Raw genomic sequence first — 22,469 nt, forward strand, 5'->3', positions numbered from 1 at the left:
CCCCCTTCTGGAGTTGACCGAACTGGTCACTATATTGTCTGCAGGTGCACTAAACCCACAATTGCAGGCCTAATAAAATATTATGAAGTATTTTGAACGTTATAAAACTCCTATATGTGAAGTTTTTGACACTTTCATTGTAATTTTTGCCTTAAGCTGGTTAATTTCTGACTTGGTCTGTGCACCATGTCTCACAACTTTTACCATTGTGCCCTGACGAACCGGCCTGGCTTCAGGAATTAGATAAAGGGAGACAACGAGTGATTGCAGTAAGCATTGAAGCTAAACGTGCATTCTGTTTCGACTCTGATCCTCAGAGGCATTATGGGAATGTGTATGCACATGAGTGCTCTTCTGTGGTTATTTATTTTAATGCCTTTTTCTCCTAGTTTGTATAAATACATTTTGCATGTGTTTATAAGCGATTGTGCATGCAGAGGTGTGATCCAGCATGTGTCCTTGGGAGGCAAGAATTGGCACTTCAGATGACAAAGTCGAGACGACAGGCAAAGCAAAATGTAATCTCCTACAGAGAAATTTTGGCTCCATTCTTTTCTGTGATCTATAGCTCAGTGCTTTTACTTTTCCTAAGTTCCCTCTTTTCCTCTAAACATGAGATCAATAGCTCTGCGGGAAGCAGCCACTCGCTCTTGTGCTCCTTTCTGTTGTATTAAGTCTAACATCTCATCCCATTTCTCTCTCTTCCTCCCTCCACCCCTCTGTCTCCTCCACTGTTTGTCTGAATTTGTTTGAACTGTTGCATGTTTGTGTGTGATTGCACATGATTGAATGAATGTTTGTGTGTTAATGCCACACTCCTCACATTCCTTAACTCCTACTTCTCTTCCTCACCCCTTTCACCCCCCCCCCCCCCAAAAAAACAGATCAGGAGCGTGGCGGAGGTCACATGATCTCCACCGATGATTTGGAGTACCCGCGCGAGTATCGGACGCTAGGAAACAACACACGCCGCTTCTCCAATGTGGGACTGGTCCACACCTCTGAGCACCGGCACACGGTTATTGCCGCCCAGAGCTTGGAGGCGCTCACCAACCTGCACAAGGCTGACATGGAACGCAAGCGGGATGCCTTCATGGACCATCTGAAAAACAAGTACCCACCCCAGCACTCCCTGCCACCTTCTCCATCCCCCTCACACAGCAGCATGAGGGGCAGCTCCGAGAGAAGTGCTCGAGAACAGGTTTGTACAAGGCTCACTGTGATTCACCAAGTAGGATATGATAAACATTTTTGATGTCAAGGACAATATTCCAGCCAACCAATCAGATTTTAGGGTTATGGTTAAGGGTACTTGCAGTTGGGGCTTAAGGAACATTCTTATCAACCTGTCATCCCTCTGATTTTATGGGTAGTTAATGGTTGCCTTGCTGAAAAGAAAAGGTTAGTGCTGGTTTGATGCTGGTCTAGTTGGCATACCAGCGTAGCCATGCTGCTCTCCGGCAAATCTTAGTTGATGAAGCTGAATGTCCAGCATGGTCTTACTCTTGAGAGTGGTTGACTAAAGAATCTTTCTTCTTAAGATAGTAAAGAAGCCTGATGGGGACACTAGCATCTAATGATTGTAACCAGAATCCAAAACATAACATAGACTGGTCTTACTGGTTAAGATTATGGACATAATTGGGACTATTTTTGGTTGGAAAGGGGGGCTGTTTCAGAACCAACAAAATATGTTGATCTAAGAATATGTCCTACTTGGCAAAATGTGATTAACACACAATATATTAATAATGTATTATAATTAGGGCTGTCAATCGATTACAAATTTTAATGGAATTAATTACATGGTGTCCCGATTAATTAATCGCGATTAATAGCATTTAATTGCATATACAAATATTTGCTGAGAAAGCCCCTCATATAAAAATAACTCAATATATAATTATTATACATATTTATATCAATATATAATTATACATAGTTATCTTTAAATATTACAAAATTATATATATATATATGCTTTACATTCCTGTAGCAGAAGAGTTAATCATTGATAAGACAATACAAAAAGTGGCTTTAGAATACAATGTATTGTTTACTACCATATTATTGATCATAAGTCAATCATTGGCATACAGTTCACAGCAATCCATTTCACAAGTGATTTTGTCAATCAGTTCGAGATATATTATGAGGGCTTGTTTAAGGTCCCGTCAATTTACACCTACGTCAGACGTCTTGGGTGTGTTGCGTCATAAACATAAAATATTTATGTCACTGTGTCAAGTTAAATATATATATATATATAATATATGTGTGTGTGTATGACTATTTTTCAATGTGTCACATGGGATTGCCCTGCCCACTGTGAAATCTCATTGGTCCAAGGTCCTAATCCTCAAACATATACTGTACAATAAACATCAAATATCTTCAGATTGGCTGTGATGGCGTGGCATTATGCAGTGGTTTTGCATTCAGTATGGACTGACAAATTTCTTGTTGCTGGAAAGTGCCTGCTTGTTGTAACATGGTGTAAGGGTTTGGAGGACTATGATTGCCTGATGTTGTTCCAGGAACAACAAAGGATTTTGAACCAGAAACATCTTGGAACATGGGCACACTCTCACTCAAAGAAAGACACACAACATGTGGCTTTGAAATTATACCCATCTTAGAGCTCTTTAGAAGGGGGCCATTGGTAAAGAGATACATAGAGCCTACAAATACATAAACTCCACAGTCACTGGTAGTATAGACTGCCCTCTCCTTTCACAGCTTGAGAGCAACTGTCAAAATGACATTGAACCAGACATGTACAAACATTTTGTACTGTTATTAAAAAAATTCCATTCACATGCTGGAGGATAGTGAAAGCGCAGTGAATGGAACAACTGGTTCTTATGGAAGAGGGTGACGTAATGTTGATTCCAAATATGGATGATGCATCAAGCCATCATCAGCCAATCAGCCGTGTTCAGGAGAAAGGGAGAGAGAGACACAAAGGTAACAGATACATATACTCTAAAGTAATTTAAAATGCTGTTGCCCTTGAGTTCTATTAGAGGGATGAGTATTTAAAAAGAAAATGTATTGCTTCATTCCTCTAATTATACCAATCATCCCTTTATCTCTCCATCTTTATATCCCCTCTAAAAAATATTTAAGCCTATGATGCATGAATTATTCAATCTTAATCTTATCTTTATCTTAATGCTTCTTTTTGCTTCAAAAAATTCTTCAAACCCATTTCTAATCCTTTTTTTTTTTTTTTCTCAAAACTACGTTTTGAGAGAGTTGCACTGTAAAGAGTGGTAACCTGTCATTTTTACCTTTATCTAATCATTAACTACCTGAGACCCAATCATGACGGCTGTGTGCATTTTCCATTTCTCTTTTTGATTTGTTACTAGTAGCACCTAATAAAAATGCACAAATAAAATTTAATAAAATAAAATAAAATCTAGAGCAAATAGTTTTATAAATTCCACATATGTAGACAGTGGGACTAAGTTTGGAATTTTAAATAACATCAGCCTATAGAAAATCAGAGTTTTGTTATCAATGTGTTTATTATGTTTCCAGGAGAGTTGGTTATTTATGTTTTGAGACGCCCAGACATCAGAAATTTGAATAACTAATTCTGATTCAAAGTAATGGCCAGCATTATCCAATCACTGCCAACCATGTTAAAATGCAATTTTGCTTAATACATTCTGAATCTATGTACTAATTGCCATTGTCCCATGTCTGCCAAACATGTTGAGTGGTCCAAACATTATCTGCAGCCTGAAACTGAACTTTTTGCTATAATGCTCCCTCGCTCCCTATTTAGTGAGTCACTGAACCTCCAGCGTGCTGTCTGTCTGCACTGGTCTCAGAACAGTTCAAAATGCACCTTATTTTCATCCTAACTCCATATAAAGCCTCTGAAAGCATTTTTCAGCTTTTGGATAAACTCATTTATTCTCAATGTGATAATGCACAGTAAGGGGGCTTTCACACTAGCACTTTTGGTGCGCACCCCGGTCCGAATGACGTCAGAGTTCGGTTCGTTTGGATGATGTGAACGCTGTCTTCTGAACTCGGGTGCGCACCCGCGAACTGTACTCGAGTCCGCTTAAAAAGGTGGTCTGGGGTACGGTTCATGTGAACTCCAGTACGGTTCGCTGCTGACATGAACGCAATCGAACCAAACCGCGGAAGTGAACCGCTATTGATGACGTATAATGTGGTCGTCAGTCTCACACGCGTCACTTTCAAAATGAGTGGAAAGGGTTTACTTTCGTGCGTGCCTGCAAATACACTTACCTTGACGAAAAGCGGGATTGACGCACACGCGCTGCAAGCAGAGAGATGATTTCTGCTTGCCTTCGCAAAAATTGTCTTCGGCGGACAGCCCGCTGTCTTTTGAACGATTTCAGTGTGTTTCTGTATCTTGATGTTGAAAACAAAACCAAAGGTTAAAAAAAAGAAGAACAAATGTGAACCGAGCAAGTCTATTCATTGAATTTTGACGCCTTTTCATTTCGCAGTTATCAAGCATCACGATTACGCACCAGCTGCAGCTTCATGACGCAAGCGTACCGCGGTTCGGATACAAATATATAATGTGAACACAGTCCATCGGGGGCAGGGGGAGCAATCGAACTCGGGTTCGGAACAGGCAATCGAACCAAGTGTGAAAGCCCCCTAAATTAAGGGTTTATAGGAAAATATGCAATAAAGTACACATTAGTATACATTGTGTTTGTCAGCGTGGCGTTTTGCAATTAATCGCTCAAATTAAATTTTCTGTGATTCTGATGGCGGGAAATACACGTGCGTGACATAAATATGCGGTGAATACCTGCGCGAGAGAGAAAGAGAGAGAAAGGATCAAATGAGAGAGAAAAAGTCCACTTGACGGGAGGTTGGGTGAGAGACAGGTGGAGTCCATGGTTGCTAAGGCAACCCCGCACTTATATGGAAACTGGTGATATCATATTGCAAAGGTCAGGCTGGAGAGAGAAAGAGAGAGAGAGAGAACAAGGACGCATGAGAGAGAGAAAGACAGGGAGGGTGAAAACGTAAAATCAGAAGAGAGAGAACAGATAGAACAGGAAAGGTTTTGCCATATCCACACCTCTTAAACGAGACACATCACTGAAATTCCTCATTTATTTCCCTATCTGCAGCCTTTGCCATAGGCAAATGGAAAGGGGGCGGGGAAGTGAATGAGAGGGGGGACAGATGTGTGCAACGGTGCGCAAACGGCGGCAGGAGAGTTAATTACCCTCTACCAGTATTTTCCGCGACTCAAGCACTGAAGAGTTAATGCAGGCAGCCTGTAGCCAGCCGATGCTGTAATGAATTAAATAAAGAACCCTGCCGTCGCATGTGCTGGAGAGATAGATAGAGAGCAATAGCAGGACGGAGAGAATGAGTATTCTGTACACCTGACAGCCAGTTGGCAACATTGAGTGAATGAAGGCATCGCGCTAGTGTGCATGTGTGTGTGCAGGGAGGACGCGCACACTCACACACACACGCACACAGGTGCAGGTGAGATTTACGCCGATGGCTTTTATTTGTTTGGCTATTGTGAGCGTGGATGTCGTTGTGGCAACAGGTAGATGGACAGTACCTGTGTTTGTCTTGCAGGTGTGTATGGCTGAGTGTAGGTATTTATGTTCGTGTGCTTGGATCTGTGTGTTGCACTGCCTGTAAATAAAATGTTTGTATATATATATATATATATATATATATATATATATATATATATATATGTGTGTGTGTGTGAATTGTGTTAGTGAGAGAAGTAAGGTAGAATGTATGAATGTATGCATTTGTACGCATGCATGCATGTGTGTGAGAGAGAGGGCTGTTTTGCATGCAGATCATGTGGCGTATAGCTTCACTAGGCTTCTGTCCTTCTGTCAGTAAACCTGCAGCTTCAGTAGACACTGAACTAGCTGGTTAGACACATGTTTCTCAGGTGGAAACTAATGCTGGTCACAGAACCAGATGCAACTATTTAGGCCTGATAGTTGTTTGCAGTGCACATTAGGGATTTTATTAGTTGACAAAGGTAAAGTGTGTTCTAATGCTTATGTAGGTACACATGGTGGCGTTTAAGCTACAAACATGCCACTACTTTTCTGTAGCTTGCTGAAGTTGGTGGATTTAATGGGGCTATATTGTACACTTTTAAAGTACTTTTTCACCCTAAAGTCCACTTACAATGCCAGACATGGTTTCTCGCATCAAAAATATTGTAATTTAGTTGTACTTTTTTGCTAATTAAAGAATTTAATTGTAAATGGAAAACAACATTATTATTATTTTTTAAATAACTTTAAAATTAGATGAAAATATGGCGGCGCAATGTTGAGCTCACATGACCAGCCGACCACGAATTTCGCCAATTTCCCTGTTAGTCAAGTCAAGTCAAGCCAAAGTTTATTTATATGGCACATTTAAAAACAACAGAAGTTGGCCCAAAGTGCTGCACAGTTTGAACTACATAAATATATAAATAAATAAAAAATATAAACCTACATTTGATCAAACTCAATTTGTGTCAAAAGCTAAAGAATAGAGATGGGTTTTTAAGCTCAACTTAAAAGATTGAATAGAAGGAGATGACCAAATTTCAAAAGGCAGACTATTCCAGAGCTTCGGAGCCAACACAGAAAAAGCCTGATCCCCTCTAGATTTACACTTTTTACAAGATAATTTACAAGAAGCTGATCACTTGACCTAAGCAACCAAGGAGCAGAGTATGGGTGAAGAAGGTCAGATATGTATTGGGGAGCAAGACCACGGAGGGCCTTAAAAACAAAGAGCAAAAGCTTAAAATCAATCCTAAACTTGACTGGTAGCCAATGAAGTGAGGCTAGTATGGGAGTGATGTGTTCACTTTTTTTGGTTCTTGTCAAAAACTTAGCTGCAGTATATTTAACTATCTGTAAATGCAAGAAGGATGATCGGGACAGACCAAAGTAAAGATAATTACAGTAATCAAGGCGAGAAGTAATCAGTGCATGAACTAAAATTTCAACGTCCTTTTAGTTTTAACTTTGGCTATAGTTCTCAAGTGGTAAATATTACTTTTTATAATGACACTGGTCTATTTTTCGATATTTAAAAATGAGTCAGATGTAAGGCAAAGATTTTTAGCAAAGTTATGTTCATTGGCAGCGAATGGGGGGGTGCTATCATATACATTGTGTCAGAAGGGAGGCCCACTGTCTTTGATTTTGAAAACTCCTGGTCTATAGCAATTATGATTAGTTTAAAGTGTTTTAAAGATTTGATGTACACTTAAGTCTTTTCACTGGCCTAGAAGATGCATTTTTATGTTTATTTCAAATTACTAGCCAAATTCTACTAACTTTAGCTCAGTAACCCCTGTATTATCTGACATGTTTGGCTTTGGAATAAATAAACCATTGGTGACAAATACACCTGTAAATAGGTGTGGCAGGGCGGAGGGCGGGGCCGGGTCATGATCCTACGCACCCGGTCCCGTATTCCGCCTTGCCACAATAGGGTATTACTACAATTGCATCAGCAATCGAAAACTTTTGTGAAAATCAAGCTGTTGCGTGATGCTGCATCCAAGCTGATATGATTTGGTATAAAGTCCAAGAAAACTGTCATATCAGCCAGCAAAACATATAGTTAAATAAATAAATACTTACTGCACCTGTGTATGTAATGTGTCTAAGGAGTTCCCAGACTGTGCAGTTCATGCTAGACAAAATCAAGTCCGACATATGATTACAAGATTGATTGGGTTTGAAAATTCTTCTAGGGGGACATAAATATTAGGTCCTTAAGTAGGTACTTAAATCTAAAGCTGTTCCCAAGGTACATTTTATCCACCTGGATTGGCCATTTTTGAGAATTGCACAAAAGGCTTGACTTTGTCCAGGCTAAAGCTCAGTTGCAGAACACCTCCTGGCATCAGTGCAATGGGTCCATCTGCCACTGAGTAGTACCTGTCATCAGGTAACCTAGAAATAAAAACCTGTTCCTCTATCTGACCCACTTCTATCTGCAGGGGCACATGGAATCAATTATTCCAAGAGCCAGGGCACAGAAACCAGTTTAACTTGTTCTATAACAGAATAAAGACTGGATCATCTGAGAAGGGCAGGTCAGTTTCACAGAAATCAACCTGCTGAAAAAACAGCTCAAACCAGCCTTGGGCAGTTAGCTGATCTCACAGACAGGACAAGATGTTCAGACTGGTCTGTTTAGAGGGGGTTTGGGCACTTGTCAGCTGGTCAGGCTGGGAGACCAGCTGGCTGACCAGCTAAACACCACCTTAGCCAGGTTGGGAGAACAGCTAGACCAGCTTAACACCATGTTTTCCAGGCTGGGAAACCAGCTAAAACAACAAACCACCTTAGGCTGATTTAAGTTTAATTTCAGCAGGGCAGTAGCACAAATACACTCACTACTGTTTGATATTTTGTTTTAGGAGAGAAGAGAAGGTTGACCCTGGTGCAATGTGTGTATATGCTGGTCTGTTAGCTTTTGCTGTGTGTGTGTGTGTGTGTGTGTGTGTGTGTGTGTGTGTGTGTGTGTGTGTGTGTGTGTGTGTGTGTGTGTGTGTGTGTGTGTGTGTGTGCGCGCGCGCGCGCGCGCGCGTCTGTCTGTGTCTGTCTGTGTGTGTCTGTGTCTGCGATCCATAAGGCAACCTAGTATCATAGAATTAACATTATTATAACAACATTCTTGCAAACTGTGTTTTACATGCCATACTCTATGTTTCACTGCAGTTTCCTGGTGAATTGTACACTAGAGGTGCTAGAACAACTGTGTGTTTTATTTACTTTCACACAAATAACGACTACTATGGTTGATTATGAATTTATTAACACTTATTTTTCACTCTATTACTCGCACCCTCCTATGTTGTGATAATGAAACACCTTTACCCTAACTCATCATTTAAAAAACTATCAATTTTAACACTTGTATTTTAGACCCACCTACATTTACACACCTTTTAAAATGTGATTAACTTCCACTAGTAGCTCACCTTAAAGAGTTGGACTTTGGACTCAAAAGACAGCAGCTCTAGTCCAGTCAATCACGCAAGCTGACATGTGAGGCGAAAGTGTCATAGAAAAGATGACATTGCTTAAAATGAATGTGCCTTTCATTTAAAACACTGTTGGTAAGGTTTAGGTGTTAGTAAAGAGTAAGGATGTCTCATCTGTTCACCTCTCATTTGCTTTTTTAAAACTCTATTGGTTAATTTAGGTTAAAAGTTTTGGTTAGGATGGTATGTTACTCATTAAAACCTCAACTAATATTCACCTGAAAAACCTTGTCCGATTATGACACTTTCACTTGCTTTTGGCGACCCCTGCTGGACATTTAAAAAGCAAACTGCAGCTAACTGTGCAATGAAGCACATAATTTGTTTTGTAAAAATGTTGCTACAGTCACGTAATATTCATGAGACCAGGCTGCAGTAAGGACAGGTTTGTAGTAGTGCTAATTAGGGCTGCATTTATTCTCTGCATTGATCTCTTGTACAATGTTTAGTTGATGAACTACTCACAGAGCAAAGCAAATGAATACAATAAATATATTTTACTAGGGGTGTAATGCTGAACAACTGCTATATGTGAGTTATACACTATGGACTCATACAGCATATGCTTACATTCCTGTATGTGGGTTCAACAGCATTTTGGCTTTGTTTAAAAATATATTTAGCTGAAGTTTAATTTTTAACTTTCATTGAACTCATTAAACAATCAATAATGTGTTTGTGGCATCCATCCAGCTGAAGTTCTTCTAATGAAGTGTTTAATGAAACAAAACACTCCGAAACTTGGCCTTGATCTACTCCAAGATGAGTGTGGGCATGGTGGCATCAACTATTTACAAGTTTTAGCATTGTACATGACATGTTTGCCATGGGCTAACATAATAGGGTTCTTAAAATAAGAGTCAGTGTGCTAAATATGCTTAGCACTAAGAATGCATGTGTGTCTGCAACTGTATAGTTTGGGTACAGAAGAGTCCATTTCCTTCCCTTTGTGGTCATTTGAAGTTTTCTTTGGGCTAGGGTGTGTGTTAAGGTATGTCTATAGTGACTATATTTAGCTTCATATACAAACCATACTCACTAATGACCTCACCATGTTAGGGTTAGCGTTAAGTTTAGCCAACCTCAAGTCATGGACATTACAATATCTATTTTCCCTGTAAAGGCAAGATCTTCTCTGACCTGCCTTGACAAAACACACAGGAGCGCACACACAGACCAGTCACACTCTATTATATTCTACATTGTTTATATTAGAGGAACTGAGACAGACACCAAGAGAGAGAGACAGTTAGAGAGAAAGCAATAGAAAGAATGTGACCCAGAACTGCAGACAGACAGAGAGACATTAGAATGCTAATTTAGCTAGTATCATCTTTGTGTAAAAGTGAAATTCACAGATGAAATGGGAGAGGTAGGTGAGAACGCTGCAGACAGCTGACCAATTTCATTATGATTGATAGGTCTGGGAAGGTAGCCAAGGAATGAGACAGAGGGGATCTGTTTAATTAATTAATTTCTCATTTGCTGCAATCCAGTCAGTCAGTCAGAGCAGCTGATGGATGAATAAGGATAAATCCTCTTAAGTACTCTCCATTAGATGGCCAACCAAAACAGAAATGCTCCTATGTGCCTATGGCCATGTTCACACAGCAGCAAAATACAGTTGTCAGTCCTGTATTTTATTGCTTAATACGGTTACGTTCACACGTTTGGTTATTTAGAAGTGTTACAACCGCATTCTATAACCAAACTGACACTTGTGAATTCTCAGGACTCACAACCTCATTTTCGGCAAACTCATGCTGTGTAAATGGAACCGTATTGGACAACTAGTTGTCAGTAATTAAGCAATACTCTATCACATGAGCAAGAGTGCGGTATGGCCTTACATTAGCACTGCTGTGATTCGGCAGGCATGCCGTTTGTAATCACAGCAGTGCTGATTTAGGGCCATATAGCATGACTATGAATGTTAGAATTGCTTATAGAAAGTCTGTCACAATTCATAAAACATTGAAATATTGTTTCTCTCTCTGAACAGAAAGGACAATTATCACTTATAGTGGGATTCATTTTAGTCACAAAAACGTTAACAGCTATAGCACCATGCAAGATTCTCCACTGAAGATCACCTGCTCTTTTAGTCAATGGTGGTATGTATAGGACTCTCTGCTCTAGTTTAATTTCCTATTTGTCTCTCTGCACTCTCAGCTCTGTCTTTTAACATATTTTTATTGATTACCTTCACAATACATCTGTATAGCACATTTCCTTTAACTGTACAAAGATCAGGTCTAATTTTGATGTCTGGGAAAAAGTCATTAGCATCAGGGGAAATGTCGCCCATACTGTATCTCCTGAGTAGAGCTTTCTCATTTGAGTTTAAAACCTCATCCAGTTTGTCTTGAAACTTTCTAGCAAATCTCACTGATCTTATACACAGATGTAAAGCTACAGTTTCTGGGTCTCTTTTACTCACAATTTTTCTAAAACTGTAAATTTCTTTATAGGCAAAGGCACCTTATTTCATTAATAACCTTGCGTCATTAATGAAATTTTAACGGTAATCCTCAACCTGAACTCTAGGTAGCCCTTTAGTCTCTTACAAAATCTTTCTAATTTCCTCAACTTTGTATACTGCCATCTGTTTTCATTTTCATTTTGTGATGAAAGATAAGAACAGTCAGAAGTATTAGAATCCGTAGAATCACCATCATTTTCTTAGAATAACTTTCAACTTTTTTAACTTGCTTAATCACCTTGTTCTGACAGATTGTTTTCCTTTTAGTGGGGACTTTGACGATTGATTCTGTTTCCATATCCAATTCAACATCACCATCATTGTCCTATTGATCAGTAGTTGGCATGATATCTGTAGTTACAGTGATGTCACTGCTTATATTAGATGACTCAAAAACCATGGGTTCAGCTACAGTGAAAATACCTGCAGTAATCTCAGCCATAGTGGGTTTATTTGATTTATTCTCAACCGGCACACCAGTAACTGACTCATCAGTAGCAGAGGCATCAGCATCATCTGTGACAGACGCAGCTTCAGTGTGATTATTCTGAGAGTTTGTCTGAACAGTAGCATTTTCATTCGTTTTTTCAGGACAAGCACTTATCAGATGGCCAATTTTGCCACAACAAAAGCATTTCATAATAATTTCAGACATAGCATAAACTGTATAGTTAAAGCCCTCGACTTTAAGATTAAAGGACAGGTTAAGCTCGTCAGCATTGTTAATCAGAGTCATGTAGACCTGTCTCCAAAAAAACAATACATGTTTCAGCAAGGATGATTTGCATCCATGAACAATTTTCCTAATGGGAGAGACTATCTTACCAAAGATAGACTGGGACGTTTAGACATGCCAGTGTTATGGACATCACCATCTTTGATATTGAATTTAGTCACTGTCACTATGGTTACAGGTGTTAGAATGCAGTTGTGACTTCGGTTTCTGGTTCATACAGACAGTTTTCGAGCCTCTACTGTTAGCTGTTGTACTTATGAACAAGACATTTTAAGACTCGCAGCTGTAATTAAATGCTGTTGTTTATCCCAAACACTGACTGCGTCAATGTAGCCACTTTGTCACCATGTGTTTTTAGTAGATTTGTCAAAAGTTAATGCATAAACACATGCGAATAGTTAAAAAGTTTAACAATCAAGTACTTTGCAGCCTCTGTAAGACACAATTTAATTACCACAGAAGCACAGCAAGTCTTAACTATCAAGAAAATGCAGAACAAGACTGGTTTGCAACCGTTTTTCATGTGGAGTTCAAAGAGGTGCTTGACTCCGGCATTGACGTGAATTGTGAATGTGGCTTCACGATTGCTTTAGCAAAGCGGATAGCCACAGTCTGTGGAGGATGCAATGCGATTAATGTACTCAACCTATGGTTGCATAGTAGAGGTCGACGGAAAGTGGATTTTACTGATACAATTACTAAGTTGGGTAGGACCTGCCGATAACCGATTAATCCAACCGATAGTTTTTAAAACTGACACTGAATGAAAAAATAACACTCAAAGTAAAATAGTGATGAACTTTATTACAAAAATTAACAGTACTAACTGAACCATGAAAATGTATTGTACTTTTGTAAATGAAAAAAAAATATATAAATATTAATATATATGAACTAATTTCTAATTTTAAAGTCAGCTGATTTTTAAATTGACATTGTTTTATTAGTCCATAAGAGGGTGCAGTAAATACATAAACCATTCAGCACCTTTATATAATTTCATAGAACATTCCTATCCTGGCTGTTAAAAAGGATGTTAATTGTTAATTCAAAAGTAAAATGAGGGGGGAAGCACTTCAATAGACAGTTCACATGGTGTTACACTGATTCCTACTACTCCAGATTCAAGCTTCATAATAATAGTGAAATACCACATTGTTTTTTATTCAGTACAGTTGTATGTAGAGTAGCAATATTCACAGATAGCAGTGGTATTCTGTGGTGAAGTGGCTCAGATTATGAGCCCAGGCCAGGGGCTGTTCAAACAGATGGAACACAACAGACTGGAACCGAAAACGAGGATCTCGAGACACACATTTCCAAGTTGAACATCTTTCCTGACAAAACATTTAAACAACTCGTTGCTTAATCTGAGAAACGCTTAAGAGGTATAAGAGAGCAAGACGTAATGGCCAAAGACCTCCACCAACTGTACGAGGCTGTTAACACCGAACGTTTTGCAATCATCCATTTGTACACAGTCTAGACGAAAGTCTTAGTTTCCCTTTGTTTTTTTTTATTCAGCATCTCGTGCAGGAGTGCTGTTTTTTCAGATGATGTATCTTATTCAAAATAACTTTGAAAGCATATTGAGAAACCTGCTTTCTGAGAAACTGTATTTGTTGTGCTGTGTCTAGCCTTTTGTAGTGTAAGAATGTGATTGATCTGAAGTCATCTTATTACAGTGAGGATAAACAAATTGATATTAAATTAGATGCGTTTCTGATTGTTTTATACGTTTCTCTCAGCTGTGTAAAGATATTCATTTGCTTTCTCACGTCACTAGCTTTAAATATGCAGCTTAGCTGGATAACGAATGCATAAACGCAAATAGGTGCATTTTGACAGGAAAATAATTATATATGAAGTTCAGTCTGCAATTATAAATGATAATCGACTGACAGCACTGGTTTTAAGTTATGCAGTATTACTGGAGTGGGTTGAAATTAGTCTGTGACTTTCCTGTATAAATTCTCACAAAAAAGCAATCACAAATATTCTGAGATCTCACTGATTCTGCCTCTATGTGCTTTATTCTCTGTCTCTCTCTCTCTCTCTCCCTTCACATTCTTTTTTATGACAAAAGATGTTAGTTGGTTGGAGAGAGTGGCTGTGCTTGAGGTGGGACCACACACAGAGATAACTGTAAAAGTAACACTTACTCTTTTATTTTCTCTCTCCATAGCAACAGCCAAACTACTGGAGCTTTAAGGTCAGTACTTTGACTACTTCTATGTGTGTGTGTGTGTGTGTGTGTGTGTGTGTGTGTGTGTCTAAGTGCATGCGGACATTATTTAAAAAGTTGTAATGTTGTATATACTGTATTTGGTGTGAATCAGTATCTGTATATGATGGGGCTTTACATTTTAAGTTCTGTATTAGATGTCTACTGATGTTCATTACTGACAAAACTCCTCTGTTTGGAGTATTTGGGATGTCCTCACAAATTATTCATAAATTGTTTTTTATAAAAATGCAAAAAGTTTAGGGTAGGGCTAACATTTATTTTGGGGTTTGTCTGTAGTAATTATAATTAGCTTTATATAAAACAATAAAGGTATAATGGATGTCCTCATTTAGCCAATTAAACGTGTGTGCACAATTGACCCGTCACGAGATGAGTGTTAAAGTCACTGATGTATGATCATGGGGGTCTGAGGCTGATGTGTGATTTATATGATCTGCTTCACTGAATTTTATCTTCTAAATCTCATGAACACATTCTCCCTCTCTGTCTCTCTATCCCTTATCTCTCTCATTCACTTGCATCCATTGTCTTATCTACTCATAAAACTCTCAAGCCTCTCAAGATGCTTTATAGCTCTGATGTTCTCATGACACTGGCCTGTTTGTTATAAAGTCTCTATAGAGAGCTCATAACACTTAAAATCAAAGGTCAATAAGCTAAAAGTGTGTAAATTGATTTCTATTTTCTGTGGGTGTTGAGTGAGAATATAAGATTGTAGACATGCTCAGTTATGGCACTTTTCCACTGCACGTTAAGGTTCGACTCACCTTGACTCCACTCGCTTTACATTTCTGAGCTTGCATTTCCATTGCAGTTTAGTACCACCTCAACATGGGTGGGATTATAGGCTGATCGTCATAGTTGCACCACCTCTACTCCTGTGACATCATCTTAAACATGACACAAACTGACCAAAACAATAACATGACTGCATGCTGTTAGCTCATTGTGCTGCATAAAGCAGTTGTTGTATGGTGGTTTTACTCATGTGTAACAGTTAAATTAGCTTGGTTGTTTTAGAAGCAAGCTTCCAGTAGCTGTCAACTAAATAAAGTGAAGCTTTCAAGCAGAGTATAGAGTTAACGTGACAAAACATACCATCCTCCAGCGTGGATCAACACCAGTCCAGGGCACTCTCCCTCCCATTGCTCGAAGGTTTAGATAGCGTCTATTTGGTTAAACCACTTCCACTTTTCCTTGATGGTTCTGTAGTCACTTTAAAAAAAAATTGGTAGGTCCGGTGGTAACCGTGTGCGGCTAACAGCTGAGACACTTCCTGAGAGACTTTTTCGTTTTGTTCATCAATAACGAATGGACCGTTTGCACCTACCTAAAAATTTCTTTTTTCACATTTTGAAAGTCACGTGAACAAATGATACTGTTATCGCTGTTGCTAACTTTAAAACTAGCGGGTTGATGTCGCGTGTCGGAAATCCAGTGACGCTGATAGTGACGATTTTCCATGACCAATCAGTGATCTGCAGGATTTTGACGTCACATTTAGTATCGGCTTGGCTCGCTTGGAACCTTGACCGAGGTGGTACTAAAAAAAGAAGCAGGTACTACCTACAGTGAAAAACGAGTTGAGTCGAGTTGTACCCTGCAGTGGAAAAGCCCCATTAGTGGAAGTGCCAATGTGTATACTTACCTAAATTAATTCAATTCCCTTATTCAACCTGTACTATGTTGAAAAATGATATTAACCTATACAAAGAAATGTTCTATTACATTGTGATGTGATTAGTGCTGTAGGAGGGTGTGTGTAATTGTACAAGGACACAGGAAATGGCCTCGGGTTGTATTAAACAGGGCCATTAGAGTGAGATGCGGTAATCTGATTCTCTAGATTCTGTCTGTTTATTCATTCACTCTCACACTTATTTCCTCAGAATACACTCCTTATTTGCAATAGAAATAGCACAAAAATATTTTTGAGAAAAATATTGTTTTTATGTTTAAAATAATAAAACAATAGATATACTGCTAAAAATGAAAACAACTATTTGGACACTTTCTGGTTGTCAAACTTGGTGGAACATGTCCATATTTAAAGTGATGAACTACACTTCTGGTTACTCTGATTGGACACCTGTGTGAACAAGTGGTACTGACATCCACTAAATACTTCCACTAAAAATTACCTTGACATTAGTTAGTTTAAAGGAAATTTACTTCCGAGAAAAGGACTACCAACATTTGTTTCCAGATGCCTGTTTGATATTTTGTTTGTAATTAAATCAGATAAAACATTTAAGTAGACCTTAAGTGTCCAAAAGTTTCCAAATACTTTTAAGGGCCACTGTATGTAAGTGTGATGTATAACACATGTCTTACGTGAGGTCTGGCTGTGTTAGACATGTCAGTCAGGTTTGTAAACTTCACTATTTATTTCACACATTCTAAACTAATGGACTACCTCTGACCTCACATAACTTTTAACCTCAAAATAATGATAGTCCATCCGATACTTAAGGTAATATTTTGTCTGTTAGTGCCCTTAAGAAATTATCAACTTTCTGTGGGAAAGGTCAAGAGGTCTCTTCTCTTCTTGTCTCTTCTTTTCAAGTCTCATCTCTTTTTTCTCTTCTTGTGTCTTCTCCTCTCTTTTCTTCACTTCTCTTCTCTTCATTTATCTTATCTTCTCTTTTCTTTTGTCTTTTCTTCTTCTCTTTTCTTTTCTTCACTTCTCTATTCTCTTTGCTTCTCTTTTCTTTTATTTTCTTCTCTTTATTTTTTCACTTATTTTCTTTTCTTATATTATCTTCTCTCTTCTCTTTACTTTTCTTCTTCTCATCTCTTCTCACTCATCTTTTCCCTTTTCTATTCAGTTTTATTATATTTTCTTCTGTTCAATTCTCTTTCCTTTTCTTCTCTTCTCTTTTTCTCTTTTCTGTTTCTCTCATTTTCTTTTCTTCTCTTTTCACTTTTTTCTTCACTTCTCTTTAATTCTTTTTTATTTTCTTCTCTTTTCACCTCTCTTTTCTTCTTTATTTTCTTCTCTTTTCACTTATCTTTTCTTCACTTCTCTCACAGATGCCTTCAGAACATTATTTTCTTTAGGTGCAGATATTGAGCCCTTAACAGATGCTTGTTAAAAGCAAATGTCTCCCCTGGCTGTTTATGCCACATAAAATGAGCCTCTCTGCAAATAACAGTCAAAGTCCTGGTTTGTTGGTTTGGTTCCTCTCTCAGCATCCCTATCTTGTTCTTTAATTTGATGACTTCTTCATATCTTGAGGTAAAATGTGTTTTGATGTCCAAGCACTGCTTCATTTTTCTTTTCCATTGTTCCTTCTATTAGCATATATTTTAAACGGCTGGAGCTACGCAAATGTTGAGAGTGGAGAACAGCTGTTGTTTTTGTAGCAAAATATATATTTAGTAAAATATTGCAGTCTGTCACTCTATTTTGAGTTTTATTTTATTTATTGCAGTGTAAATGTATGTATTCCAGTATGCTGTCACCCTAATTAAGATGCTGATTGTGTTTATAGTATATAAATCCTGCTCTGTTTTCTCAGCATACTATTTGTAATCTGATAGTAAAATAGTAAAACATATGGCCCCTTTAAGCTGTTTCAATGTAATCAACTATTTTAAAATGGGTCACTTGATTGTAACTCAAGTACATTGATGATGTATCTGTCCAATATACCTGGTACACAAAATTTTAAAAGCTTCCCTAACATTGGTCATTACCAGATTCACAGTGCAGAGTGTTACAATATCATAAACACAAATACACATACAGACACACATCACAAACATTGTCAGAAATTCTACTTTGCCACAATTTATCATGTTTATTTTGCTATAAAATGCTACATTTTTCCATATTTTGAAAGAAGGGGCTCAAAGCTTTTCCTCCAGCACAGAGTTAAGGTGTGGTGAGCTAATCCATTTTGCCCTCCTCTTCCCCAGTCCTTATCATTTTAGCCCATCATTGCTATTAGTCCCCAACGATAAGTGCAGAGAATGCCGCCATTTTACGACCACCTACCAGCTTACCATTTTTCTGCTTTCTCTGCTTCTCTCAGCATAGGACTGAATAGTCCAACAATCTACTGCAATTTGCCAGAGCAATTTCAGCTATGACTTCACCAGCATGTGTCTAACAATAGCAAGAGAGAGAGAGAGAGCAATTATTTTCTCCCTCTCTATATCTATCTCTTTCTTGACTCTCATTTCTTTTCCTACTCTGTCTGTATCTTTGTAATAGTTCATAATATTATTTTAATAAAATTGCACACATGATATCATGATGAGTTCACTATTTGTTCAGTATGTTCCCATCAACTTATCTCCAATGGAAACGCCTCTCTCATATATACCCATAGGAAAGAAGAATTCCAAATGAGATCTCTTTAATATCTCCTAGAATAGTTTCTCCTAGACAGCAAATCAATTAAATAAAAAGTAAATGGGGACTCAAGTCTCTTGCTTCTCAGGTTTTTCTTCTGAGAAAAAGACCTTATCTCATGTGTCTCTTATACACTGTAAAACATACAAACAAAAAATTCACTTTTTGTTAGGTAATCTTAAAATGTGCCTTGTGTGGTAACATCTAAATTACACTGGTTTTATTAAATTCAAAAATTTGATTTAAGCTGGCAAATTCCTGAAAAATTAGGTTATACCAACTAAAGTAATTTTTTGGGTTAAATTCAGTAGAACGAGTTTCTTAAGCTATCAATTGCAGGTTACCAATGTTTGGGGAGAGTTTCAAAACTGTCACCAACTATTTATTACAGATCTGCCAGTATATCAAAGTCTGTAATCAGGATTCAAAGATTTCCATAAACATTTATAATTTAATCATTCCAAGACCAAAATGTTACGATCCCTGGTTGTCTGCCCCGTGTTTCTCGTGTCGCCGTCACGGACTCTTATTACCATGATTCCCAGCCCTCATCACTGTGTTATTGTGCTCACCTGATTGTCGTTTTGTTATCATCATGTCTCTGTGTATTTAAACCCCGCTGTTCCTCCATTCCCTTGTCGATCATTGATGTTTTGCCAATGTTTGGATGTAGATGTCTTGCCTGTCTTGCCTTGTTTCACCCAGCTTGTGTACCCCTGATGTTTTCATGTTTTAGTTTCAGTTTTCCCATCGTGGTTGTTTCCTTTGTTCCTGTTTGTCTTGTTTTCACTTTTGATTAATAAACCCGCGTGTAGATCCTCACTCCTCGTCTGCCTCCTCCTGCTTAAAGTTACAGAACGATCGACCGCAAATGGATCTAGCGGTTCTACAAGCGAACTGTCGTCTGCTCAGCCTGATGCAAGAGGGCCGCCCTGTGGAGGACCACATCCGCGATTTCCTCGAGCTGGCGAGTGTCGCGGACTTCCCGGACTCCTCCCTGGTGGTTTTCTTCAGGGCCAACCTAAACAGTTCGCTCAAGGAGCGGTTGCCACCGGCGACGTGCGGCTGGATGCTCCGCGAATTTATGGAGGAGACTCTGCTGGCCTGCGGCTCGCTGTTCACTGTGGCCGTCGTCGAGGAGGACCCTGCCTCTCCTCCCACAGTGGTGACCCCCCATTCATCCATGGCTCGTCCCTTCATGCCTGCCCCACCTGCCAGCGAGCCAACCCCCACGCCTGCCTTGGTCAAGGAGCCAGCGCTGCCAGCTTTGTCCGCCCGGAGGAGGAGGAGGAGAAGAAAGGCTCCCCAGTTCACACCTGCCACGGTCAGCGAGCCAGAGCCAACGCCAGCCACGGTCAGCGAGCCAGAGCCAATGCCTGCCACGTTCAGCGAGCCAGAGCCAATGCCTGCAGCCCCGAACGTCAGTGAGCCAGTGCCTATAGCCTCGAACGTCAGTGAGCCAGTGCCTGTAGCCTCGAACGTCAGTGAGCCAGTGCCTCGAACGTCAGTGAGCCAGTGCCTGTAGCCTCGAATGTCAGTGAGCCAGCGCCAGTAGCCTCGAATGTCCCAGAGCCAGCGCCAGTAGCCTCGACCGTCCCAGAGCCAGCGCCAGTGGCCTCGACAGTCCCAGAGCCAACGCCAGTAGCCTCGACCATCCCAGAGTCAGCGCCAGTAGCCTCGACCGTCCCAGAGCCAGCGCCAGTAGACTCGACCATCCCAGAGTCAGCGCATCTCGAGCCTCCCAGGGCTCTGCCTCCTGAGCCTCCCAGGGCTCTGCCTCCTGAGCCTCCCAGGGCTTCGCCTCCCGAGCCTCCCAGGGCTCCGCCTCCCGAGCCTCCCAGGGCTCCGCCTCCCGAGCCTCCCACGGCTCTGCCTCCTGAGCCTCCCTCAGCTCCGCCTCCTGAACTGCCTACCACGGCTCCACCTCCTGAGCCTCTCACGGCTCCGCCTACCATGACTTCGTCTCCATAGCCTCTATGGTTCTGCCTCCTGAGCCACCCATGGCTCCGCCACCAAAAACTTCCACGGCTCTGCCTACCACGGCTCCGCCCTCGGAGTTCCCCATGGCTGTGGTCCTGTGGCTGACTCCCAGACCTCCCAAAACTGTCCTGTGGCCGACTCCCAGGCCTCCAGACCCTGTCCTTGCCCTGTGGCCAGCTCCCAGGCCTCCTGAACCTGTCTTTGCCCTGTGGCCAGCTCCCAGGCCACCTGACCCAGTCCCCATCTTGGGCTCCCCGTGGACTGCCTGCTTGCCCTTTGTGCCTCCGTGGACTGCCTGTCTGCCCCTTGTGCCCCCGTGGACTGCCTGCCTGCCCCCTGTGCCTCTGTGGACTGCCTGCCTGCCCTCTGTGCCTCCTTGGACTGCCTGTCTGCCCCTTGTACCCCCTTGGACTGTCTGGTTGCCCCGTGTGCCCTCCTTGGTCTGCCTGCCCCCCACTCCTTGGACGATTTTGTTTTGTTTTTTGTGTATTTTTTGTTTTCTTTTAGGAGCGTCTGGAATCTGCTCCTCAGAGGGGGTTATGTTACGATCCCTGGTTGTCTGCCCTGTGTTTCTCGTGTCGCCGTCACGGACTCCTATTACCGTGATTCCCGGCCCTCATCACTGTGTTATTGTGCTCACCTGATTGTCGTTTTGTTATCATCATGTCTCTGTGTATTTAAACCCCGCTGTTCCTCCATTCCCTTGTCGATCGTTGATGTTTTGCCGATGTTTGGATGTAGATATCTTGCCTGTCTTGCCTTGTTTCACCCAGCTCGTGTACCCCTGATGTATTCATGTTTTAGTTTCAGTTTTCCCATCGTGGTTGTTTCCTTTGTTCCTGTTTTATCTTGTTTTCACTTTTGATTAATAAACCCGCGTGTAGATCCTCACTCCTCGTCTGCCTCCTCCTGCTTAATGTTACACAAAGCATCTGGGCTATGCTATCCACATTCATTTTATAGCTCTCTACTCTCAGTCTCACTACATGTAAAAGAATAACAAAAATTTTCTTATTTGTTTGTTTTTATTTCTTATAGGGAGAATTTGAGGAGAAAGCTTCTTATGAAACCTTCATTCATGAAATGTGATACATGGATGTCAACTGAGAACTCCATTATTAATTCTGAGCAATGTGAAAGAGCAACTTCTGAGCACTAGAATTTTCTTAAGGGTACCTCTCTCAGAATAACCTTCTAATGTGTAGTTTTTTAATTGTTCCAATTGATATGTGGACCTTATTAATTTTATTTTAGTTGAAGGTTAAGATATCAAAATATGCAGGTGCGTTGTTTTTCATTAGCATATTACCTTTCTTGCTCACTGGTAAATCACATTCTGTTGAAATCTATATAGTTCATATTGATGGAGTGAACGAGTTAGTTACCATATTTTTAGTCACTTGCACTTCCTTTCTAAAACAGCATTCTTTTTTCCACAAATTAAACTTGTTTTACATTCCTTACACTTGACAACATCAGTGTTTTTGCGTGATCCTATTTATTAAACACCAGCCATATTTCTGTTCTGATTTGTTTCACTTGGGGCTGGCCCATCAGTTTCTGCTGAGGTGAGAACATCATGCGCATTTGCAGTGCGCATGCAAT

At 40.1% G+C, this 22,469-nt stretch overlaps 1 protein-coding gene across 3 annotated transcripts in view; it reads left to right on the forward strand.

The window, feature by feature from the left end:
* Window positions 1–22,469, forward strand: part of LOC127653334 (SRC kinase signaling inhibitor 1-like) — a 191,864-nt gene that overhangs the window by 99,743 nt on the left and 69,652 nt on the right. For all 3 annotated transcript variants that reach the window (XR_007971792.1, XM_052139985.1, XM_052139986.1), the window contains exons 3-4: window positions 885–1,201; window positions 14,462–14,488. Coding sequence is in view for 2 of the 3 variants with exons in the window: in XM_052139985.1 (XP_051995945.1) it covers window positions 885–1,201; window positions 14,462–14,488 (344 nt within the window). In the remaining variant the exon portion in view is untranslated. The remainder of the gene's footprint in view (window positions 1–884; window positions 1,202–14,461; window positions 14,489–22,469) is intronic.

Source organism: Xyrauchen texanus, chromosome 12, assembly GCF_025860055.1.
Source record: "Xyrauchen texanus isolate HMW12.3.18 chromosome 12, RBS_HiC_50CHRs, whole genome shotgun sequence".
Classification (NCBI taxonomy): Eukaryota; Metazoa; Chordata; class Actinopteri; order Cypriniformes; family Catostomidae; genus Xyrauchen; species Xyrauchen texanus.